The 18,369-nt window shown below is 55.0% G+C and overlaps 8 protein-coding genes across 8 annotated transcripts; 5 read left to right on the forward strand and 3 right to left on the reverse strand.

The window, feature by feature from the left end:
- Positions 1-19: 19 nt before the first annotated feature.
- On the reverse strand, positions 20-1,776 carry CDEST_01598 (uncharacterized protein; the record flags this gene model as incomplete). Its single annotated transcript, XM_062917757.1, has 2 exons — positions 20-1,362; positions 1,434-1,776. The coding sequence occupies 2 exons, from the start codon at positions 1,774-1,776 to the stop codon at positions 20-22; spliced, it is 1,686 nt and encodes a 561-aa protein (XP_062773808.1).
- Positions 1,777-3,556: 1,780 nt separating this feature from the next.
- Positions 3,557-5,510, forward strand: CDEST_01599 (uncharacterized protein; the record flags this gene model as incomplete). The annotated part of the gene is made up of 2 exons (XM_062917758.1): positions 3,557-4,252; positions 4,599-5,510. Exons 1-2 carry the CDS (start codon positions 3,935-3,937, stop codon positions 5,508-5,510), a joined length of 1,230 nt encoding a protein of 409 aa, XP_062773809.1. The 5' UTR covers positions 3,557-3,934.
- Positions 5,511-6,760: 1,250 nt separating this feature from the next.
- On the forward strand, positions 6,761-8,794 carry CDEST_01600 (uncharacterized protein; the record flags this gene model as incomplete). Its single annotated transcript, XM_062917759.1, has 1 exon — positions 6,761-8,794. One exon carries the CDS (start codon positions 6,761-6,763, stop codon positions 8,792-8,794), a length of 2,034 nt encoding a protein of 677 aa, XP_062773810.1.
- A 1,803-nt stretch (positions 8,795-10,597) lies between these two features.
- On the reverse strand, positions 10,598-11,475 carry CDEST_01601 (uncharacterized protein). Its single transcript, XM_062917760.1, has one exon. The coding sequence runs from the start codon at positions 11,414-11,416 to the stop codon at positions 11,084-11,086; it is 333 nt and encodes a 110-aa protein (XP_062773811.1). The 5' UTR covers positions 11,417-11,475; the 3' UTR covers positions 10,598-11,083.
- Positions 11,476-11,958: 483 nt separating this feature from the next.
- CDEST_01602 (uncharacterized protein) lies at positions 11,959-12,234 on the forward strand (the record flags this gene model as incomplete). The annotated part of the gene is made up of 1 exon (XM_062917761.1): positions 11,959-12,234. One exon carries the CDS (start codon positions 11,959-11,961, stop codon positions 12,232-12,234), a length of 276 nt encoding a protein of 91 aa, XP_062773812.1.
- A 708-nt stretch (positions 12,235-12,942) lies between these two features.
- On the forward strand, positions 12,943-14,102 carry CDEST_01603 (Putative glycoside hydrolase family 10 domain, glycoside hydrolase superfamily; the record flags this gene model as incomplete). Its single annotated transcript, XM_062917762.1, has 2 exons — positions 12,943-13,282; positions 13,360-14,102. 2 exons carry the CDS (start codon positions 12,943-12,945, stop codon positions 14,100-14,102), a joined length of 1,083 nt encoding a protein of 360 aa, XP_062773813.1.
- A 470-nt stretch (positions 14,103-14,572) lies between these two features.
- On the reverse strand, positions 14,573-18,178 carry CDEST_01604 (Putative amino acid/polyamine transporter I). The gene is made up of 5 exons (XM_062917763.1): positions 17,467-18,178; positions 16,875-17,386; positions 16,659-16,820; positions 14,985-16,594; positions 14,573-14,885 (listed from the first exon to the last, which is right to left on the reverse strand). Exons 1-4 carry the CDS (start codon positions 17,801-17,803, stop codon positions 15,989-15,991), a joined length of 1,617 nt encoding a protein of 538 aa, XP_062773814.1. The 5' UTR covers positions 17,804-18,178; the 3' UTR covers positions 14,573-14,885; positions 14,985-15,988.
- CDEST_01605 (Putative aldo/keto reductase, aldo-keto reductase, NADP-dependent oxidoreductase) lies at positions 14,618-15,779 on the forward strand. Its single transcript, XM_062917764.1, has 2 exons — positions 14,618-14,887; positions 14,988-15,779. The coding sequence occupies exons 1-2, from the start codon at positions 14,695-14,697 to the stop codon at positions 15,776-15,778; spliced, it is 984 nt and encodes a 327-aa protein (XP_062773815.1). The 5' UTR covers positions 14,618-14,694; the 3' UTR covers position 15,779.
- Positions 18,179-18,369: the final 191 nt, after the last annotated feature.

An 18,369-nucleotide genomic window follows, 5' to 3' on the forward strand; every position in this document is an offset into this window, starting at 1 on the left:
TACACAGCCGTCCATACGCTTACGCCAAATCCCATGTTAACACAACATAAAGCACGTCGACTCCTCCCACTTGTAACGCAAAGTCTAGCTCCTCATCACCCTGTATTGCCGACACTTTAACATCGTCTCCTTGCAAGTCATGAACGACGTCATATCTCCGAATGGTTGCACCCGCCTCGGCTGCCGGCTTGAGAGACATGGCCCCCGAAAACGTCTGATCGAATTCGAACGTTACGTTCAGCCGCCTGGACACGAATTGGATACCAGGAAAGTTCTTCGAAACCTCGTATGAAAGCGGCAGATCATCATTAAAAAGCTCCAGCAGAGAGATTATGGATCCCGTTCCCAAAGGGAGGCGGTTGTCCACTGAAGGCTGAGCTGGTATATGTACCTCTCTTGCAGAAATTCTTTCATTGGGATTGGAAACGACACCAGGTATCGCTACTGTACTGGCGACGGAAGAGAGTGGAAGACATGCTCTCGATTCGGTCGGAGCGTCCAAGGGGGTGCTGTGGTCATCGACGAACCGCCGGATCAGAGCCTGGAGCTCTCTTGTCATCTCGCGAGTGATGTTTCGCCAGGCATCAGCCTGCATCTCGCTCATCCAGGTCACGTTCGTCACCGTCCATTGCGGATAGATCCGCTGATGGGAGAAGGAGATTCCGAACCCCCCGTGCTGTCGGATGAGCAGGTCGCACAGGAAACAGGCCGACTTGCTGCAGCCGATGAATCGGGGCGGCGGCACGCACGGGTGATGCTCGTAGTGCAACAAGAGCTGGACCTCGGCGTGGACGTGGTAACTCTTCCCGGCCCCTTTCGGCCGGGCTTTGGGAGGCGAAAGGAGAGGTTCGAGCGTGATGTGTTGCAAGATTTCAGCATACGCCCTCCGAGTGAGTAGCTTGGACAAGTCGTCGCAGAGGATGAGGTATCTAGCGACCTTGTCGATCTGGGCAACAGCTTTCCGCCCGGGTTCGGAGAGCGCATCAAACACCAGCCCGAGCTGCGACTCGAGGGATCTCTCTGCTGTGCCCTTGGATGCGAAGGCGCAGCTCTCCACCGCGGCTCTGATGTGCTGACCGAGGCCGGGGCCACCTCGATCTTGCTCCAGCTGCTCGAGCACCTTCACAACATGATCAACCTTGGACCTGATCAGATCCAATCTCTCCCCGTGTTTTCCGAGTTCGGGAAGCAACTTCGTCTTTAGACGGTGGCACAGCGAGGTTCCCTGCTGTTTCTGCTTCGGGGTCCAGTGAGCAGGCGGCTGGCGCCAGCGCGGCGCCAATCTCTGGAGGATCCGCTGCTGGCTGATCTTCAGCACGTGGGCGAACAGCCGGTCTCGTGCGTCGTCGGGTCTGTCGAGCGCTTTTCTCAAAAAGTCAGACAAAATCGAGAGCGCCAGTGTGGTGGTCTCGAGAACAAGCCTTTGTGTGCACAATCTTGCAGAACCCCGAGTAGTTGCCCGATGCCTCCGACGTCGTCGGGGCTCTTTAGATGGTTCCGGGCGAGTCGGACGCGGAGCCCCGGATGATCCTGTTGCTCCTCGACGCAAACTGCGGCGATGCGCAACGGGCCCTCGCAGTCATGGGCGAGGAAGGCGATATGGTCGGCCAGCTGCAGTTCGTCTTGGAGGCGCAGGATGTAGCCGGGGGATCGCGGGTTTCTTCGAGGCTTCTGTCTGTAGTAGACGTCCGGGCAGGGTGTCTGCCTCAGACTGCTCAGTTTGAAGACGGCCTCGTGGAACGCACGCTCGCCGTCTTCATCCCACCACGGCGGCATCTCGGGGTTCTCTTGCGGAGATGCAGGTTGACTTGAAGTCGCTGACTACCTACCTAGACAGCGAGTTGCCAGTCCTTCTAGACCGGGAAGCTTCGCAATTAAGAGTCAAGACATCTTTGGCGTCGACCAAGATTTGTCGAACTCCATTTCACCATGAATCTTGATGAAGCACCTGGGGCCAATTGAACAGAATGTCCAAGGGGGAATAGAGCTGGCGTACATGTTGGTGCGGGTTGAATGCGGGAGGCCAGTGACAAGAGCCTGCTGGGCTCTCTTCTGCACCTGCAGTGCTACACTTCCCCTCTCGAATCGATGCGAGCCCGTAATCGTGACCCCGAGTCTTCCTGTTCAAGCATCATGGACTGCAGCTCAGGAGAGTTTGGAGTGGTCCCAGTGGCTGGCTGCAATCCACGTTGCGAAGGCGCTGCATGACCTTCTGCAGGCCCTGATTGCGAGGCCCGACCAACAGCAGATGGAGTGGTGAAAACATTGCGCTGGAGAACGCCAGCGCGTATTGGTTCTAATGAGGACGAGATCAACAGATCAAGATGCCATCTTGAGTGGCCTGATGCATTGTTTTATGTGGTCGCCCATTGCCTAGTTAATAATCGACCTCCGTATTTCTCCCACCCAACTCGTCGTGGGGGTGAAACCGCAATCTCTTCACCCAGGAACTGCATTTGTCGTTGCCGGATGAAGATCGGGCCCTCTCACGTTTGTTTTCGACGTTGACACACGCTGTAGAATTGATCCTACACAGGATGAGCAGTGCTGCCGTCCCCTGTTGAGACGAACGGCGGAGACGGGAAGGCGATCGTTCATAAGGATGATGCAAGCAAGAGCCGGACCCGTTGGATAAGGCGGGACCATCCGTCGATAGCTCCGTGTACGTGCGCCTCAGCGTGGGTATGGATCAGGAACGAACCCTACTCAATTGATCCATGGGCACGCATTAGGACTACGGGTTCAAGCGGAGGAGGCTCATTCAGAGCGGACGTGGTGTGTGGTAAAGCCAGAGAAAAACGCCTCGAGATAAGACAGACAACGACAAGACAGGTAGGTAGGTGATCCGGCTCTCCCCCATCTGCCCTAGTGTTCTATTTTTACCATTTGCGTTTGTCCATGTTTGTGTTTGTGATGCAGTTGGCCAGAGCTCTCTGCTCTCTCCTCCACTTCCCGGGACACCCCCGCGACATGGAGGACGCATGGCAACTCCTAGTAAGGTACAGGTAGTTATCTCTGTCCTTTGTACTGGTCAGAGTAGCTCCCAGAAACTCCAGCAACGCCGAGCAGCGCCCAGCAACCAACCCAACCCCATCCCACCCGGCCCGCGTTTGTTGTTGCCCGCAAGGCCGAAGGACGCGACTGGGTCGTCGGGCACGTACCAACACTGTAACGGATTACAGAATATGTATTTCAGTGTGAATACAGACCCTGAGAGTGTGGCCTATCGTCTGTATGGACGACGTTGGCAGACTACAACCCAACTAACTCCACACCACCGAGCCGTCAAAATCGGAGGCTGGGACGCTTCCTCAGTCAAGGGCACGCCGATTTGGGGAAATTAGTGGGCGGCTCGCCCTGTCAAAAAAGACCGGTTCCCGACTTCCCCAGCCACTGTATTTGTCGTTGAACATGCAATCCCCCCTCCCCTTCTGTATTATCCGTCCTTCTGCACGTAATAAAATGTGGTGCGATTTGAGTGGGTAAACGGAATTGTTAGTGTCTCCCAGCCACTCGGAATCTCAACCAGCAGGTTTTAAAAAAAATAATTGATCCTGATGAAAGTCCGTGGACAGACGGGTAGTGAACACTCTAGCTCTGTGGAATGTTTTGTGTCTCTGTGATTCTTCCTCTGCTTTTCGTTAGTCTCGTCTTCAGACTTCCAACGGCTCCAACGGCTCCAACGGCTCTACCAACGGCTCTACCAACGGCTCTTTGCTTTGCGGCTTGTCGCTGAGTGAAACTTCAAACGGCTGCTGCTTTGTATCCGTATCCATAATCCTCTGTCTCTCTCTCTCTCTCATCTCGACCCTTCAAAAGTCAACGATAACCCGCCGCCCATCCGCGCACCTCCGGGGGCCGACCATCGACCACGATTCCGCCGCCCAAGATCGACGACGGCTCAAGGGACGTCGACCCCGTTTCGTTCGCCATCATGGCCATGGGAATCCAGCAGCAGCAGCAGCAGCAGCAGCAACAGCACCACCACCACCAGGGCGGCTCGCCACCAATGTTCCCCGGCGACTTTGTTGAATACGGCCAGCAGTACGACCCGGCCAGCGACGCTTCTTCGCGCCAGCCGCGGGAGGGAACGAGAGGCGGCCGCTACCGAAGACCTCGCTCGCCCTCGCTCGACGACGACTCCCGCTTCACCACCGCCGGAGGTGGAGGTGGAGGCGGTGAGGGCCCGCGGACACCGAACTCGGACGCCGCGTTGCATGACGCCGTGCTCGCGCAGGCACCCCATCAACAGGTGAGTACGGACGGATGAATGCTGCCATATTCGAGACTTGCAGGGGAAAAAGCAATGCTGGGCGAAACACGCACCGGCGCCAGCCAGCTAGCCAGCCTCTCCCATTTGAAGTCCTCAACGCAAACAAGCACTCACTCTCACACTCACTTTCACTTTTCACTCTCACTCCCACTTTCTCAATCGCCCAGCCACTCACCCCCAGCCACTCACTCACCCACTCACACTCACCCGAGCCTCTTATGAGACCACCCAAATCCAACCTCTCCCTTCCCCTCCCGCACACTTCACACTTGACACAAAACAACATACCTCGTCAGAGCGCACATGATCTGACCGCCCAATGCAGCAGCGAGTCGTCCCAACAGGCCCCGTCGCCCGCGCCAACCAACCCCGCGCCGCAGGTCCCCGGAGCGGTCCGCCGTCCATGGCCAACGCCTCGCAGAACCGCCGCTCCCAGCCGCCCCCCGTCCAGTCGCAGCTCCCGCCCTACGCCGGCGAGAACCCGGACGAATGGAGCCCCGCCACGAGAGAGGCGGCAGCCGCCGCCGGTGTCGGCCCCGGCGCAAGTAACGGCTATTCTCGCCGTCGTACAGAGCGCCACGCCCGCCGCCAGTCGTCCACGGGGAGCCGCGCCGCCCCGGCATCCTCGGAAGCGCTGCCCTCCTCCTCCATGCCCCAGATGAGCGGCGGCGCGTCCCCCCGCGGCGTCCCTGAAACGACCCTCACGCCCCCTCGCGTCGCGTCGCAGCACCAGCAGCACCAGCACCAGGTCCCGAACCCGGGCGGCCTGCGCCCGCCCTCGCCCCCTGGCGGCGGCCTCGGCGACGATATCAGCCGCATCCAGAGCCCCAGCATCTCCAAGAGCGTGCTGGAGCCGCTGCAGCGCAAGATGCTCCAGTACCACAACCTGATGGAGGACGCGCAAGGCCAGATGGCGCAGCTGGACGAGGAGCTGCGCGTGCTGCAGGAGCGCCGCCGGCAGACGGAGCAGCGCTTCGTCGACGCAAAGGCCAAGCACGACGAGTACGAGCGCCAGCACCTCGACGTCGAGAGGGCTCTGCGCGGGGACTTCCACCCGCCGCAGCCGGCGCCGGTACAGCAGCAGCAGCAGCAGCAGCAGCAGTTGTACAATAACAGCCCGCCGAGGACGGTGCCCAGGCCGGCCTCGAGCATCATGAGCTATGACGACCGACCGATGAGTGGGCACAGCTCGGTGCCGAGGAAAGGGAAGCTGCGGTTTAGTCTCTTTGGAAGGTGAGACGTGGACAGTCTGATAGACGTCTTCTTTTAGGGAGACGGAGAGGGAGGGCTTTTCTCGGAACAGCGGCCATAGAGGCTGCTTGTGTTTTGTTTTAGTATGCTTAGGTATTTGGGTCCAGGAAGGGCGGGAGGGTAAAGGGAACGAACAGTGGAATACACATAATCATGATGGGGTTAGGGGGTTATGTAATGACGGGAGACAACGTACAATATGGTATATCAAGACCACTTCACATGTTTACACTCCAAACCATGCAAGGGGTTGTTTTTTTGGTCAGCTGCTCCCAGGCATTAAGCAGAAAACGCTGGCAGAAGGCTTGCTAGCAATGAACTTCAGCCATCGTCTATCCCTAAGCAGACGATGAAGATATCGCTGATACTTGAACCTAAATTGAGAACGTCTCCTTCAGCCGTCTTGCTAGAAGCAAGTTCCAAACCTAAAGGTGTTGATAGTATATATACACAGTAACCGAAGCCCCCTACTTCTCTATTTGATTCTCGGCTACAAGAGATACCATACCGTTTGAACAATCCATGACAGTGAGGTTGACAACTTGTAAGTTCGCAACCTTGCAAGTTTCATCCTTTATCTATGACTGCTGTTATGCTTTTCCAAGATACATCAGTTTCTCTGAAATGGATGGATATCAACTCCCGGAGGAGTACAGAGAGTACAGGGTGTCCAGGGACACAGCAAGGAAAAAGAATGTACACATCCCAGGACCTCTCATGAATAAACAAATGAGCCACTCTGCATCAATCACATCGCATCAAGATGATGTCGGTTATGCTTGCACCCGAAGCACCATTCAGTTACCCGTCACCCATGCCCCCCCTCCCCCCTCTCCCCTTCTCCTGCCAAAAACTGCCTCCTTCCTCTTTTTTGTTCTTTCAGAAACAGCCTTGCCTTTTTTTTTTTTGTTACCGCCACAAATTTCTTTTTCACAATCTTTAATTCTTACTTTGGCAACTCGAAACTCGCGTCGTCTTTGTCTGTGTTCCCTTGGTCTCTCACACTATCATAACACAAAGAGAAGAAGAGCCTTATTATCACACGACATAAGTCTTTACAGCAAGCATCTTATACTCTTCGCTGTTTGAAGAAATTAAAGGTATGATCCTTGCTCTAAGCTGAAACTGCAAATCAAGTCGGATTTCCGTACTTCTCTACACAAAAGCTGACAAACTGAAGCAGCCAACCGACGCAAGCGAAGCGCCATCCAAAGTCAAGCTCCAGAATAACCCAGAATGGATTCTATCAAGGAAAAGGACCAGAATCCGTCATCTTCGTCGCGTATCTGTCGCCGATGCAGGGATAAGAAACCGGAGAAAAGTCGACCTGATGCTATCCAGGAACAGTTGACCATGCCATCCATGCCATTCATTCCAGCAGAACCAACACTCGCCGACTTCCTGGCTGGCGCCATACACCAAGATTTCATGGCCACTGTGTACAGACACGATCTGAGAGCTGATGGAAGGTCGTTCTGCAGCGATGTGCTCAACTGGTGGCTGTCCATGCCGGGACTGTTGGCTGATGAGCACGGTCAGGTACTGATCTCTCGCACCAGCCCAGTCACAATGGAACAGCTCAGCCTTTGTGTCTTTGAGACGGCGCACACCCTTGACAGAGATATCATGTCCTGGAATAGCATCCGCACCATTCTTTTTCTTCTCATGCGGCTCGGCAACGGGAAGAAGGAGGCCAAGAAGCGCGCCTGTCTTCTCCAGGAGTTGGCCAACATCTGCCACCAACACTACGTCGATCTGCAGGCCGTCTTCAGGCGCCATGTCCAAGCTGGTGTCGCCAGAAAGTACCACAAGCGGCTTGCAGACAGATACGATGAGTTTGGTACCCCACTCGTCGTGTTGACAAACCACCCCGGAGACTTTTCCAGGAGCAATCCGTTAATGTATTGCGTCCTTCGTCTATGCCAGCCAGACACTAGCCCGGTCGATTCCATGGAATGCACCAGCCAGATCCGCCACATATTCAACATCTCCCCAGAGAAGATCCCCTTCGTGGGAAGCGGAGAATCCGCTGCTCTTTTCGACCTCGCCATCTTCTGCGGCTTCGTCCGAGACCTACAACACTACATCAGGCTACCGCCCGTTTCAACCACCGAGTGCCGAGAGTTCATCGACAAGACCGTCGCCACATGCGAGAGCCTGAACAAGATCAAAGCGGAGTTCAAGACATTCGACTACGTCGAGACAATCTTCCAGAGGGCCAAGATCCCCTCGCAGGATTTCAGCGTCGAGTTAGCCGCTGATCGCAGGGTCGTCGAGGCGCTGGACGAGTTCGTCAGGGCTAAGATGGGGTTCTCGATGTCGAAGCTCTACGAGAAGGCCGCCGTCCATTGCTATGGCGAGGCTGCAGTTGTCAAACTCTCCGATATCGACGTCGGCATCGTACTCAACTTCCCGGCTGCCGACTCCCCCAGTCCCGCCATGTCTCCTACCGTCGCCTCCGACGTGGCTGGTCAGCTTACGGACCGAGCTGGCAAGAAGAGGCGCAAGAGAAAGAAGAAGAGCAAGGGCGCCGCGACGCCAGCTGCTGCTACAGCCGAGACAGACAAAGACCAAAAAGACGAGACCGAGAAGGAGGCGGATGAAATAACAGACCAATTTGGACCCGTCATTTCGAATGAAATCTCAGATCTCCCGTCCCACCTCTACTCCGATGCTGAAGCATCAGATGATAGCACCATCTTGGCCACGGACGACGACAACGGCGACGATGACGATGACGACGACGACGAAGAAAACGAAGTCCAGATTCAGCACCATCGCGAGCCGGACTCTTCTCCCGAAGGCTTCTCGTCCGGAGTAGAAAAGGACGAGATCCAAGCCGCCAAGGTCGACGAAACAATCGTCGAAGAGGAGGAAGCGCACGATAACAACGAGCCCATCCCAGAAGCGGAAGACGACGAGCCAACAGCCGACCCGCCCGCCGAACCGCCCGCGCCCCCGAAGCAAGTGATCAAGGTCAGCGCCAAGACGGCGCGCGTCTTCGCCGTCCTCTTCGACAAGAGCCTCCAGCGCGGCTCCATCAGCTGGACGAGCTTCATCGCCGCCTTTGCTGAGATCGGCTTCGCCGTCGAGAAGAAGCGGGGCTCGGCCATCGCCTTCATCCCGCCCGCCGGCAGCCCGTGGCACCAGATCCAGTTCCACGAGGCCCACGGCGGCGTGACTCGGGTCGAGGGCTTCCGGTCCCGCAAGATGGCGTGCCGTCTGACCAGGAACTACGGCTGGGACGAGACGACTTTTGAGATTGCTTGAGTCTGGTTTTTTGGGGTTTTTTTTCTTCTCTTGTTGTTGCTCTTTTCCGGATGGGAGTTTTGGGCGGCTGTGGTAGATGGGAAGGGACATTGGACTATGAGTTTGGTCAAGTCCAGAGACTTGCGATCTCGTTTCCGGGATAATCCTTTCCCTTAGTTCTAAGAAAACGAACGAGCCTCGAAATACATCGTACATCGTAGATCGAAATAACGTCGCGCACCCACTTATGGGCACCCCCCCCATCTGGGCACCCCACTTACCACCTATTTACACTAAAAGTGCTACTTTTATTTTACCCTTTAAAATTTAATTATAGGAGCTATAAAGAAACTAAAATATGCATTTAAAAGCTATTTACCTCTATTATAAGTAAAAAAATAAATAGTAAAGACTTATATTATTATAAGCTTATAATAATTATAAAAAGAAAATTCCTAAGTTTTATATATAAAATCCTACTATCTCTTATTATACTATATATAAGTAAATAAAGTATTTAATAAAAGTTTACTTTATTAAACTAGTTTTAGTTTATATTATAGCTACATTAAAGCTTATTTAAACTTAAAAATATAACTACCTACTAATTTAGTCTATAATTAATATTTTACTATAGTAAACTTTTACTAGTAAAAAAGTTATTATAGAATCTTTTTACTATTGCTTTATATAATAAGATCTAAAGTGCTTTTATATATATACTATAGCTATATATATTATTATATTAAAGTAGATTAATTATAATTATTTTCTTATAGTAAGTATATTAATATAAAATTTGCTTTAAATTCTATATAAAACTTAATAGTTACACTAATATGCTTATTACTAAGCAAATAGTATATTAAAGTATTTAAATACTATATTTTCTAAAACTTTAAGTAAATCTCTACTTATTAAATACTCTACCTTCTTTATAGCTATTATTACTAGTATTATAATAGTAGGGTAGAAAGTAGCACTTTTAGTGTAAATAGGTGGTAAGTGGGGTGCCCAGATGGGGGGGGTGCCCATAAGTGGGTGCGCGACGTTATGTTGAAATGAACGATAGGGAAACCCCCTCGAGTTTCTTTTTTCTCTGTTTAGTCCTTGCGGTTCTCCTATGATTATACGATGTAATATTAACGTTAAGCCACAACCACATCATCCGGAGGTCGAGCAACGTTTTGATGGATGGAATACCAGTTACGTAAGGGAGATGGCATCCGGCCTCTTTTGGCAAGGGCAACAGTCTGACCTCCAAAACACTACAGTACACGTTTAGTCCGGCAGACGCGTCCAGTCGGTCAAGAATATCAGCATGAAAACCATACCTAGGCTACTTTGCTAAGCAGGGTACTACATTACAGAAGGCACCTTTTAGGACTGTAAATAGTTTACTTTTGTCATAGGAAAGGTAGTGAGGCGTTAATTACAAACTAAAATTGATGGTGTTGTTGTTTTTTTGCAACAGTAATTAGCCTATTCTACCTGCTATTGTGCTATAGCAATTACTGCACTAGATTTATCCCTGTATAGCACCACGCAAGTTCATATCCTGCCTTAGGCATAATTTCTTAGCCTGCTATAGGCATGCATTGCATGTCGAGGCGCTGGGGCGGCCTCAAATACGGAATATGCTACCAGCCTGTAAAATCCAAGGGACTGTGTCACGAGGAGATTTACAATCATTGACTGGAATCAACGGCGTCGGTTTTTTGCGACAACTTATTAAGAGGTGGAGGATAACTAGTAGCCTTGAACACCCTCGCCCTCCCTTCTTGGACCACAGCTGGGCAATCAGTTCAAGTGGGACAAGCATGAGGTGAGCGATATTTGAATTGGCAATGACCTTTCGCCACGGAGATTATCTAGCAAAGGCGAGACCGCATACACCTGTTTCCAGTACCGATACACAAGTCAACCCGGTCTATTTCTTCATCTTCCATGGTATCGAACGTTGACGGGGTACCACGGACGGCCTGGCCTGACAAATTTTGGTTGATAAGCCAGTTGGATTTCTTCCGCTCGTATGTTTCCTCTTCAATCTTTTTGTCTCCCTAAATCTCATTCTGACTGCCTGTGTCCCATTCTGCGCCCGTCCATAGGTACGCCTGTTTCGTTGACTCGAGCGCGTTCTCATTGGGTGATGACTGGCGAAGGCGAAATAGCCGTGTTTCGATGCGTGTCTATCCGAGTTCTTTTTCGATGCCGCCATTGTTATGGTTCTGCAGACGACAATTGCGTGGCTTCTCGCGTGGGGTTTGCTTCGTTGGTTGCGTTGACTGATCACCCTGACGTCGCCCTCGCTTACACAGGTGGAAACGTTGGTCGGGCCAACGGCCTCGTCGAGGTCGGGCAGTCTTCTGTTTCGGAGTCGGATTCGTCTCCTGCTGGCTGCTGACCCCTGCACTTCTTCTTCTTTCTGTTCTTCTTCTTCTTGTCCTTCTGCTGTTTGTTTTTATTGCCCTTGTTAATGGAAGGGATCTTGAACTTCGGCTTTGCTCGGCGCTCAATCGCCCCTGCGATATCTGAGCGCTCAGATACTCCTGCTACAGCATTGTCGTCGACTGCAGCACTGCGGGCAAGAGTTCCCAGAAAGAGAAGGGTAATAAAGAAGGCTGTCGACAGCAAGAGACGCATGATGATGGGTGTCTTGGCGTGAAGCGTTGTGGTTCTGGAGGATAATCTTTCGTTCAAGGCTTTTGCATTCTCGTGGAATGTTGTCCTATTTATGATGCAGGATTGTAGAGAAATGGTCTCTGGCTATCCGAAAGCGACTTGCTCGGACTTCGTGGCCGGAAACTTGGCGTCGAAAGACTGGGCAATATAATTAAGTTGATGTACCTACTTCTGGAAATCCCTCAGAAACCTCTTGACACTATGTACATCCTCAACTTCACTCCGACATAAGGTTTCTAGCAGTACATCGGACTGTAAGCGCGATAATTCGGATAAATATCAGACAGACTATTAAGAGGGCGAAGCAGTGGAGGGGCGTACAATAAGGTTGCGAAAGAAAATAGGTAATTGTGAGCTGCGGGGCTGGTGTAACCCGGGCAGCACGTATCCACCGTGGATTACAGCGAAGAAAAAGGCAGACAAGGACGAAGAGGAGCAGAGAAGGAAAGAACAGATCGAGACACGTGCTGTCGAAGTGGAAAAGGCTCTGGAGTCTGCTCAAGATGGAGAGCTCCCAACGCCTTCCTCGCCGGCGGCTCCGAAGCCATAAGATGGAGATCGGCGCCGATGTAACGGTCGCCTTCGCCCGGGCTGTTCGGCCGGACCCAGACCCAGAACCGCCGGCCATCGCCTTTTCGGAGATAGAGTCGGGCATTGTCGAGCTGAGCATCCGGGTCAACTCGTGGAGCGGCAGCCCGTCACTCTGCGCTGCCCTCACGGAACCTCCACCAAGATTTCGAAGACAACCAGATCCTCGAGGTTCTAAGAAGAAAGGTTGAGACATCACGTTGGATAGGGCGATGTGACGTCCGAGATGGAGATAGTATGTTGCTGGTGGAAAGCTGAGATAGCGAGAGCTGCCATATTCGTTGAGTGGTGGGTTGGTTGGCTTGCGTTTGGGGTTTCTCAAGAACGAGACGGCCGCGAAGTCCGTCTGATTAGAGGGAAGTCAGATTAAAGGGCGTGAAAGATCGACTCATGGATGAAAGATCGGGCAGACACGTCTATCTAGTGTTGTATGGTGATACAATACGATGTTGGTATATCCTAGAGCTCAAAGTTGATTTGCTGAAGTCCACGTCCGTACCCACGATCAACCTTCCCGGATGGCTGTTGAAACCCTTCGCCGTTAATTAAGGATCAAGAACAACGATCGAGACACTCTTTATTCAGGGATCGCCGTTGCTCCAAAGGTCTGCCGAGGCCGAATCCAAAGTATGGTTCGGTCGAATCTGAAACCTGAACTGAAGCAGCTCATGGATCATCTCGCGGCCACATCCCCCTTCAGTCGGCACGTTGCGTCGAAACATCCGATCAAAGTGAGTCAGTAAAGCGCTTCCCTCGGAAAGCCTTGCCGGACATATAGATAGTCTGTGCCCGCCTATTTGAGACGCTGCATCGAATGACATGCACTCTCATCTATCCTTTTCGTCCCATCTCGGTGAGCCGGTCTTGGCTCTGTTAGCACCTGCACACTATCGCACGCCATGGGTAGAATCACCATCTGGGTCATCTCTTTGGTGGCATGGGTGGCCGCCGTCTCGGGGCAGGGCCTTCACGAGCTGGCGGTCAAGAGCGGCAAGTTGTTCTTCGGCACGGTGACGGACACGAACCTGTTCGGCGACGCGGCGTACATGGCCGTCCTCAACAGGACGGGCGAGTTCGGGCTCGTCGTGCCCGAGAACAGCCAGAAGTGGGACGCGACGGAGAAGACGCAGGGCCAGTTCCGGTTCGACAACCCGGACGCGGTGCTGGGCGTTGCGCGGGCGAACGGGCAGATGATGAGGTGCCACGCGCTCACATGGCACTCTCAGCTGCCGCAGTTCGGTGAGCTCTCACACCAAACCCGACCCTTCGCGTTCCATCAGAGTCGAGAGCAGCTGCTGACCGTTCACCGTTCCCAGTCTCCGCCGGCACATGGACCCCCGAGACCCTCACCCCCGTCATTGAAGCCCACATCGCAAACGTCGTCGGCCACTACAAGGGCGCGTGCTACTCGTGGGACGTCGTCAACGAGGCCCTCGCCGACAACGGCACCCTCCGCGACAGCGTCTTCTCGCGCGTCCTGGGCGACTCCTTCATCCCCGTCTCCTTCCGCGCCGCCGCCGCCGCCGACCCGGCCGCGAAGCTGTACTACAACGACTTCAGCCTCGAGTTCGGGTCCCCCAAGACGGACGGCGCCATCGGTATCGTACGCGACCTGAAGGCGGCCGGCGTGCGGATCGACGGCGTCGGGCTGCAGGGCCACTTCGAGGTCGGCAAGGCGCCGTCGCGCGAGGCGCTCGCCCGGGTGATGGGCCGGTTCACGGACCTGGGGCTCGAGGTCGCGCTGACGGAGCTGGATGTCCGGCACGCGACGCTGCCGGCGAGCGAGGACGCGGCGCGGCAGCAGGCGAGCGACTACGCGAGCGTCGTGGGGGCGTGCGTGGACAGCGCGGGTTGTGTCGGTGTCGTGGTGTGGGGGTTTTCGGACAAGTACAGCTGGATCCCGGCGACGTTCCGGGGCGCCGGGGACGCGTGCCTGGTCGACGTGGACATGCAGCCCAAGCCGGCGTATGCGGCCGTCGCCGCGGTCTTGGGTAACGCGACTGCGGCAGCGGGCAATGGTAGTGTGAAGGTTGGGAAAGCCGGGGTTGGAGGGGTGTAATCCGTTGCCGATGCCGGAGCCGATGCCGATACCGGGACCGGGGCCCGGGCCGTCACCGATGTCAGTGGGGGGTCGCTGGCTGGAGCTATGGCCGATGAGGAGGAGGTAGGTATCTTACTCACCTTCCTCTTCCGGCAAAGAGCGGATCGAATCCCTGTTGAGCAGCTCGCCGTTATTCGCCAATTTGGTGTTCGCGACATCCTTGTTGGTGTTGTGATGAGCAAATGATTTATCCAAGACTTCTGTAAGAATGCTTCAATGTCCATGATTAACATGGTGTAAAGTACAGCAATTAGTTATTCACAGCAAATCATAGACCAATTGAGGTGCTTTTTGGCCTGCGACGCTTCGCGTGTCAAATGTATCGGGGTGCGAGTGGTGTAAGTGAGGAGATGGATGATGTCATGTCCCTGCCACCCTCCACCAGATAAAACTAAAACTGGGGCCGGGCAATGATGCGATTTCGAAGCGAAGGAGGAGGAGGAGGGGGGGAATTTGTCAAAAGGGCTCCGATTCCCATTCTTTTGTGTGGTTGCTCAGTAGCATTCCTCAACACCATCGCCAAGTGTGACCGAATAGCTTCAACGCCACAATGGTTCACCTCACAGCGCTAGTCTCCGCCGCCGCCGCTGCGGGTCTGGCCCAAGCTTCTCTTCCCGGCCTGAACGCTATTCCGCCTCTCGGTTTGGGAACATGGCTGTCGGACAAGGGCAAGGTGGCGCACGCCGTGTCCTTTGCCGTCGGCGAGGCGGGCTACGACCACATTGACGCCGCCCTCATCTACAGTAAGTTTTAACGTTGTCTTTCTCGACTACCTCTCCCTCTCCCTCCTCCTCGTCCTGTCGACTCCCTCATCCGCTGATAACTGGATCACCCCACCACCAGGAAACGAGGACGAGACCGGCAAGGGCATCGCCGACTCGGGCGTCGCCCGCAAGGACATCTGGGTCACCAGCAAGCTTTGGAACTCGGACCACCGCGCCGAGCAGGCCGAGGCCGCCATCAAGAAGTCCATCGCCGACCTCGGCGTCGACTACCTCGACCTCTACCTCATCCACTGGCCCGTCGCCTTCGTCCCCGGCGACCCGGACAACAAGCTCGACACCGAGACCTCCATCGTCGACACCTGGCGCACGCTCGAGGGCTTCGTCCGCGCCAACCTCACCCGCCACATCGGCCTGTCCAACTTCGCCCGCGCCGACGTTGAGAAGATCCTCGAGGTCGCCGAGATCAAGCCCTTCGCCCACGAGTTCGAGACCCACCCGTACCTCCAGCAGCAGGGTTTTGTCGACTGGCACAAGGAGAAGGGCATCGAGGTCATCGCATACTCGCCGCTCGCCAACACGAACCCGACGTACAGCGACCACATCCCGGCCATCTACGACGACCCCTTCTGGAAGGGCGTCGCCGCGCGGAAGGGCGTCTCCGTCTTTCAGGCCGTGCTGGCGTGGGGTGTCCAGAGGGGCACCATTGTGATTCCCAAGAGTACCAAGGACTCGCACATCGTCTCGAACCGCAAGGCGCTCGACATCAAGTTCTCCGACGAGGAGCTCCGGGAGATCGCGAAGCAGGACAAGAAGCACAGACTGAGCAACCCGAGCAAGAGATGGGGCGTCAAGCTGTTTGCGGACCTCGACGATCCCGTCAAGCACGACGAGAAGAGCGAGGAACTCTGAGTGGAGAAAAGGTGGTCATGGAACCCCAGTCTCTTGTACTATGTATGGTCTCTAGTTTTACGCGAACTCTATACTCGTTTGCCTGGTTCACGTTTCGGCACGATGAATGACACATACCAAAATTGTTCACAATGTTTATACGATCGCACGACTGGCAATGGACTTGTAAAACAGACTCCCCCAGGCTAAGCATCGAGATGGGTTGCGCCATCACTCGACTCTGGTAAGGCGTGCGTAGTACTTCCTCCTGGCCCAGTAGAACCCGAGGCCGACGAGCCAGAGGACAACGAGAATGAGGGCCTGAATCGGCGCGAAGATGGCGCCCCTCACGACGACGAAACCGCTCACCAACGCAAACACGACGGGGATCAGCACGAACGGCTTGTACGGCCTGCGCAGCTTCGGCTCGCGGACGCGGAGGATGACGGCACCGAGGACCGTCAGGAAGAAGAAGGTGTACTCGCCCAGGCCGTTGAAGGTCAGCAGTGCGCGGAAGTTGCCAAAGAGGATGTACAGCGCCGAGAGCAGCGTTGAGAGTAGGAGCGCGTTGATCGGGGCGTCCGGCTTGTCCTTGGGAGGGGCGCCGGAGGACGACGTCTCGTCGGACGAGGTCGCGGGAGAGCCGTCGTCGTCCGACTTGAAGCCGACGCGGCCGACGTAGCCGAAGAAGCTGGGGAACCAGTTGAAGTTCGCCGCAGCGACGGTCATGCGGCCCGCCACGAATGAGTTGCCGAGCAGGGAGCCCGCGACGACAAGGCAGATGAGGACGGCGGCGAGGATGCCGAAGCCGGGGCCGAGGAGGCGGCTGATGGCGGTCTAAGGGATGTCAGCAAGCAGAACACATTCAGGCACATCTTCGGTCCTTAGTGGAATTACTCACCACCGCCACGCTGTCAGTCTTGGACACGACGTCCCAGGGGAGGAGTATGTAGTAGGCTGCGTTCGCGGCGATGAAGCACAGGACGATGGTCGGAACGGCCGTGTTGATGGCCAGAGGGAGCTGACGGGCGGGATGCTGAAGCTCGGCCGTCACGTAAACGGCCTATGTGCAGTGTCAGATGAACATGCCTCGAAATCGTATGGTGAACGGGCTTACCTTGTCCCAGCCAGAGTACGCCCAGAGAGCGCCATAGAGCGCGGCCGAGTAGTAGCCAAGCATATCCCACGCGCCGACCTTGTTCCAGTCAACCTCACCACCACCAGGCACAGCCGTCTTCCGGTTGCCGAACCACGGCCTGTTGAGCCAGTCCCTGCCACCCACGTCTCGATCACGGTCCGAGACCTGCAGGATGACCACGACGACGCCGGCGAGCACGACGGCGAAGATGCTCACGAATTTGGTCACGACGAACAGGTTGTTCAGGCGCGTGCTGGCCTTGGTGCTGATGGAGTTGGCGCCGTTCATGACGACGAGGATCAGGATGGAGAACAGCTTGTGGGGGAGGGCGCCGGCCTGGTCAGTGACCCCGCCGGCGGAGTAGATGCTCTCTACAAAGACGATGCTTAGGATGGCCAGGGTCGCGGGCATGACCGCCACGATCCAGGTCCAGGCAGCGAGGAAGCCGAAGACGTCGCCGTAGATGTGCTGCAGGAAGGGCTGAATGCCGCCTTGAGGAAGCTCTCGTGTCAGAATCACAGCATCATACACGCACCATCATTGTAGACCGGGGGGGTTGCCTCTTTCTCACCTTCGCCCGGGATAGCGGTTCCTAACTCGGCCATAGTGCTCGCGCCGGTCCAGGCCAACACACCGCCGACGAGCCAAACCACCAAAGCGGCGCCGGGTGAGGGTACGTTCGTGTCGATGGAACCGGGGGAGGTGAAGACACCGCTGCCGATGACGATGCTGATGACAATGGCAAAGGCCTCGACGGCGCCAAGGTTGCGCGTGAAGGTACCCGCTCCGCGCTCCTCGGGGATGAGCACGGGAGGGGCTGGCCCGTCTGTCCCGCCGTACTCCTCATGGGTGTCGGCCAAGAGGGGCCGTTGGGCGGCGTCGTCTTCGGATCCGTTGCCTGAAGGCATGTTGTCGTCCCTGGTGTTGAGCTGTGGGGACTGCTAAGAGCAATTGGTTGAAGGAGATGTTGTGCGAGTGTGAGTCGTGAAGCTCAAGCAGGGATGGCGCCATGAACCATGAGCTGGGTGAGGGTCCAAGCGTCTCTAGTGCCGTCTCTGAAACTGGAGTGCTTATATAATTGTAGGACCTTGCTAATCTTATCAAAAGGTCCCAACCTCGTGAATTAAGCACCACAGCAACTATCGGAATGCATTGTTGCCTGGAATTCGAAGGACGCAGACTGCCTTAGTTGAGACCCACAAGTTAAGCACATAAGAGATTGATCGATTCACTGAGGTAGGACATCACAGCTCACACCGGTTAGCAACGGCATAGGTACTCTGTGGTCCGCTATCAATCTATCCACCCGGAGATCCAGAATTAGAAAAAACGAGCTTATATAATCAATCTCAGGACCATTTACCCCTCCACAGCACCCTTCCCCGATGCCTTGCGATGAGGGGTAGAGTGCACGTGACACAATGCGGCCATGGCAAGTCCCCAATCTAGCAGATACTGACGAATGAGATACTAG

This window comes from Colletotrichum destructivum, chromosome 1 (genome assembly GCF_034447905.1).
Source record: "Colletotrichum destructivum chromosome 1, complete sequence".
NCBI classification, from domain to species: domain Eukaryota; kingdom Fungi; phylum Ascomycota; class Sordariomycetes; order Glomerellales; family Glomerellaceae; genus Colletotrichum; species Colletotrichum destructivum.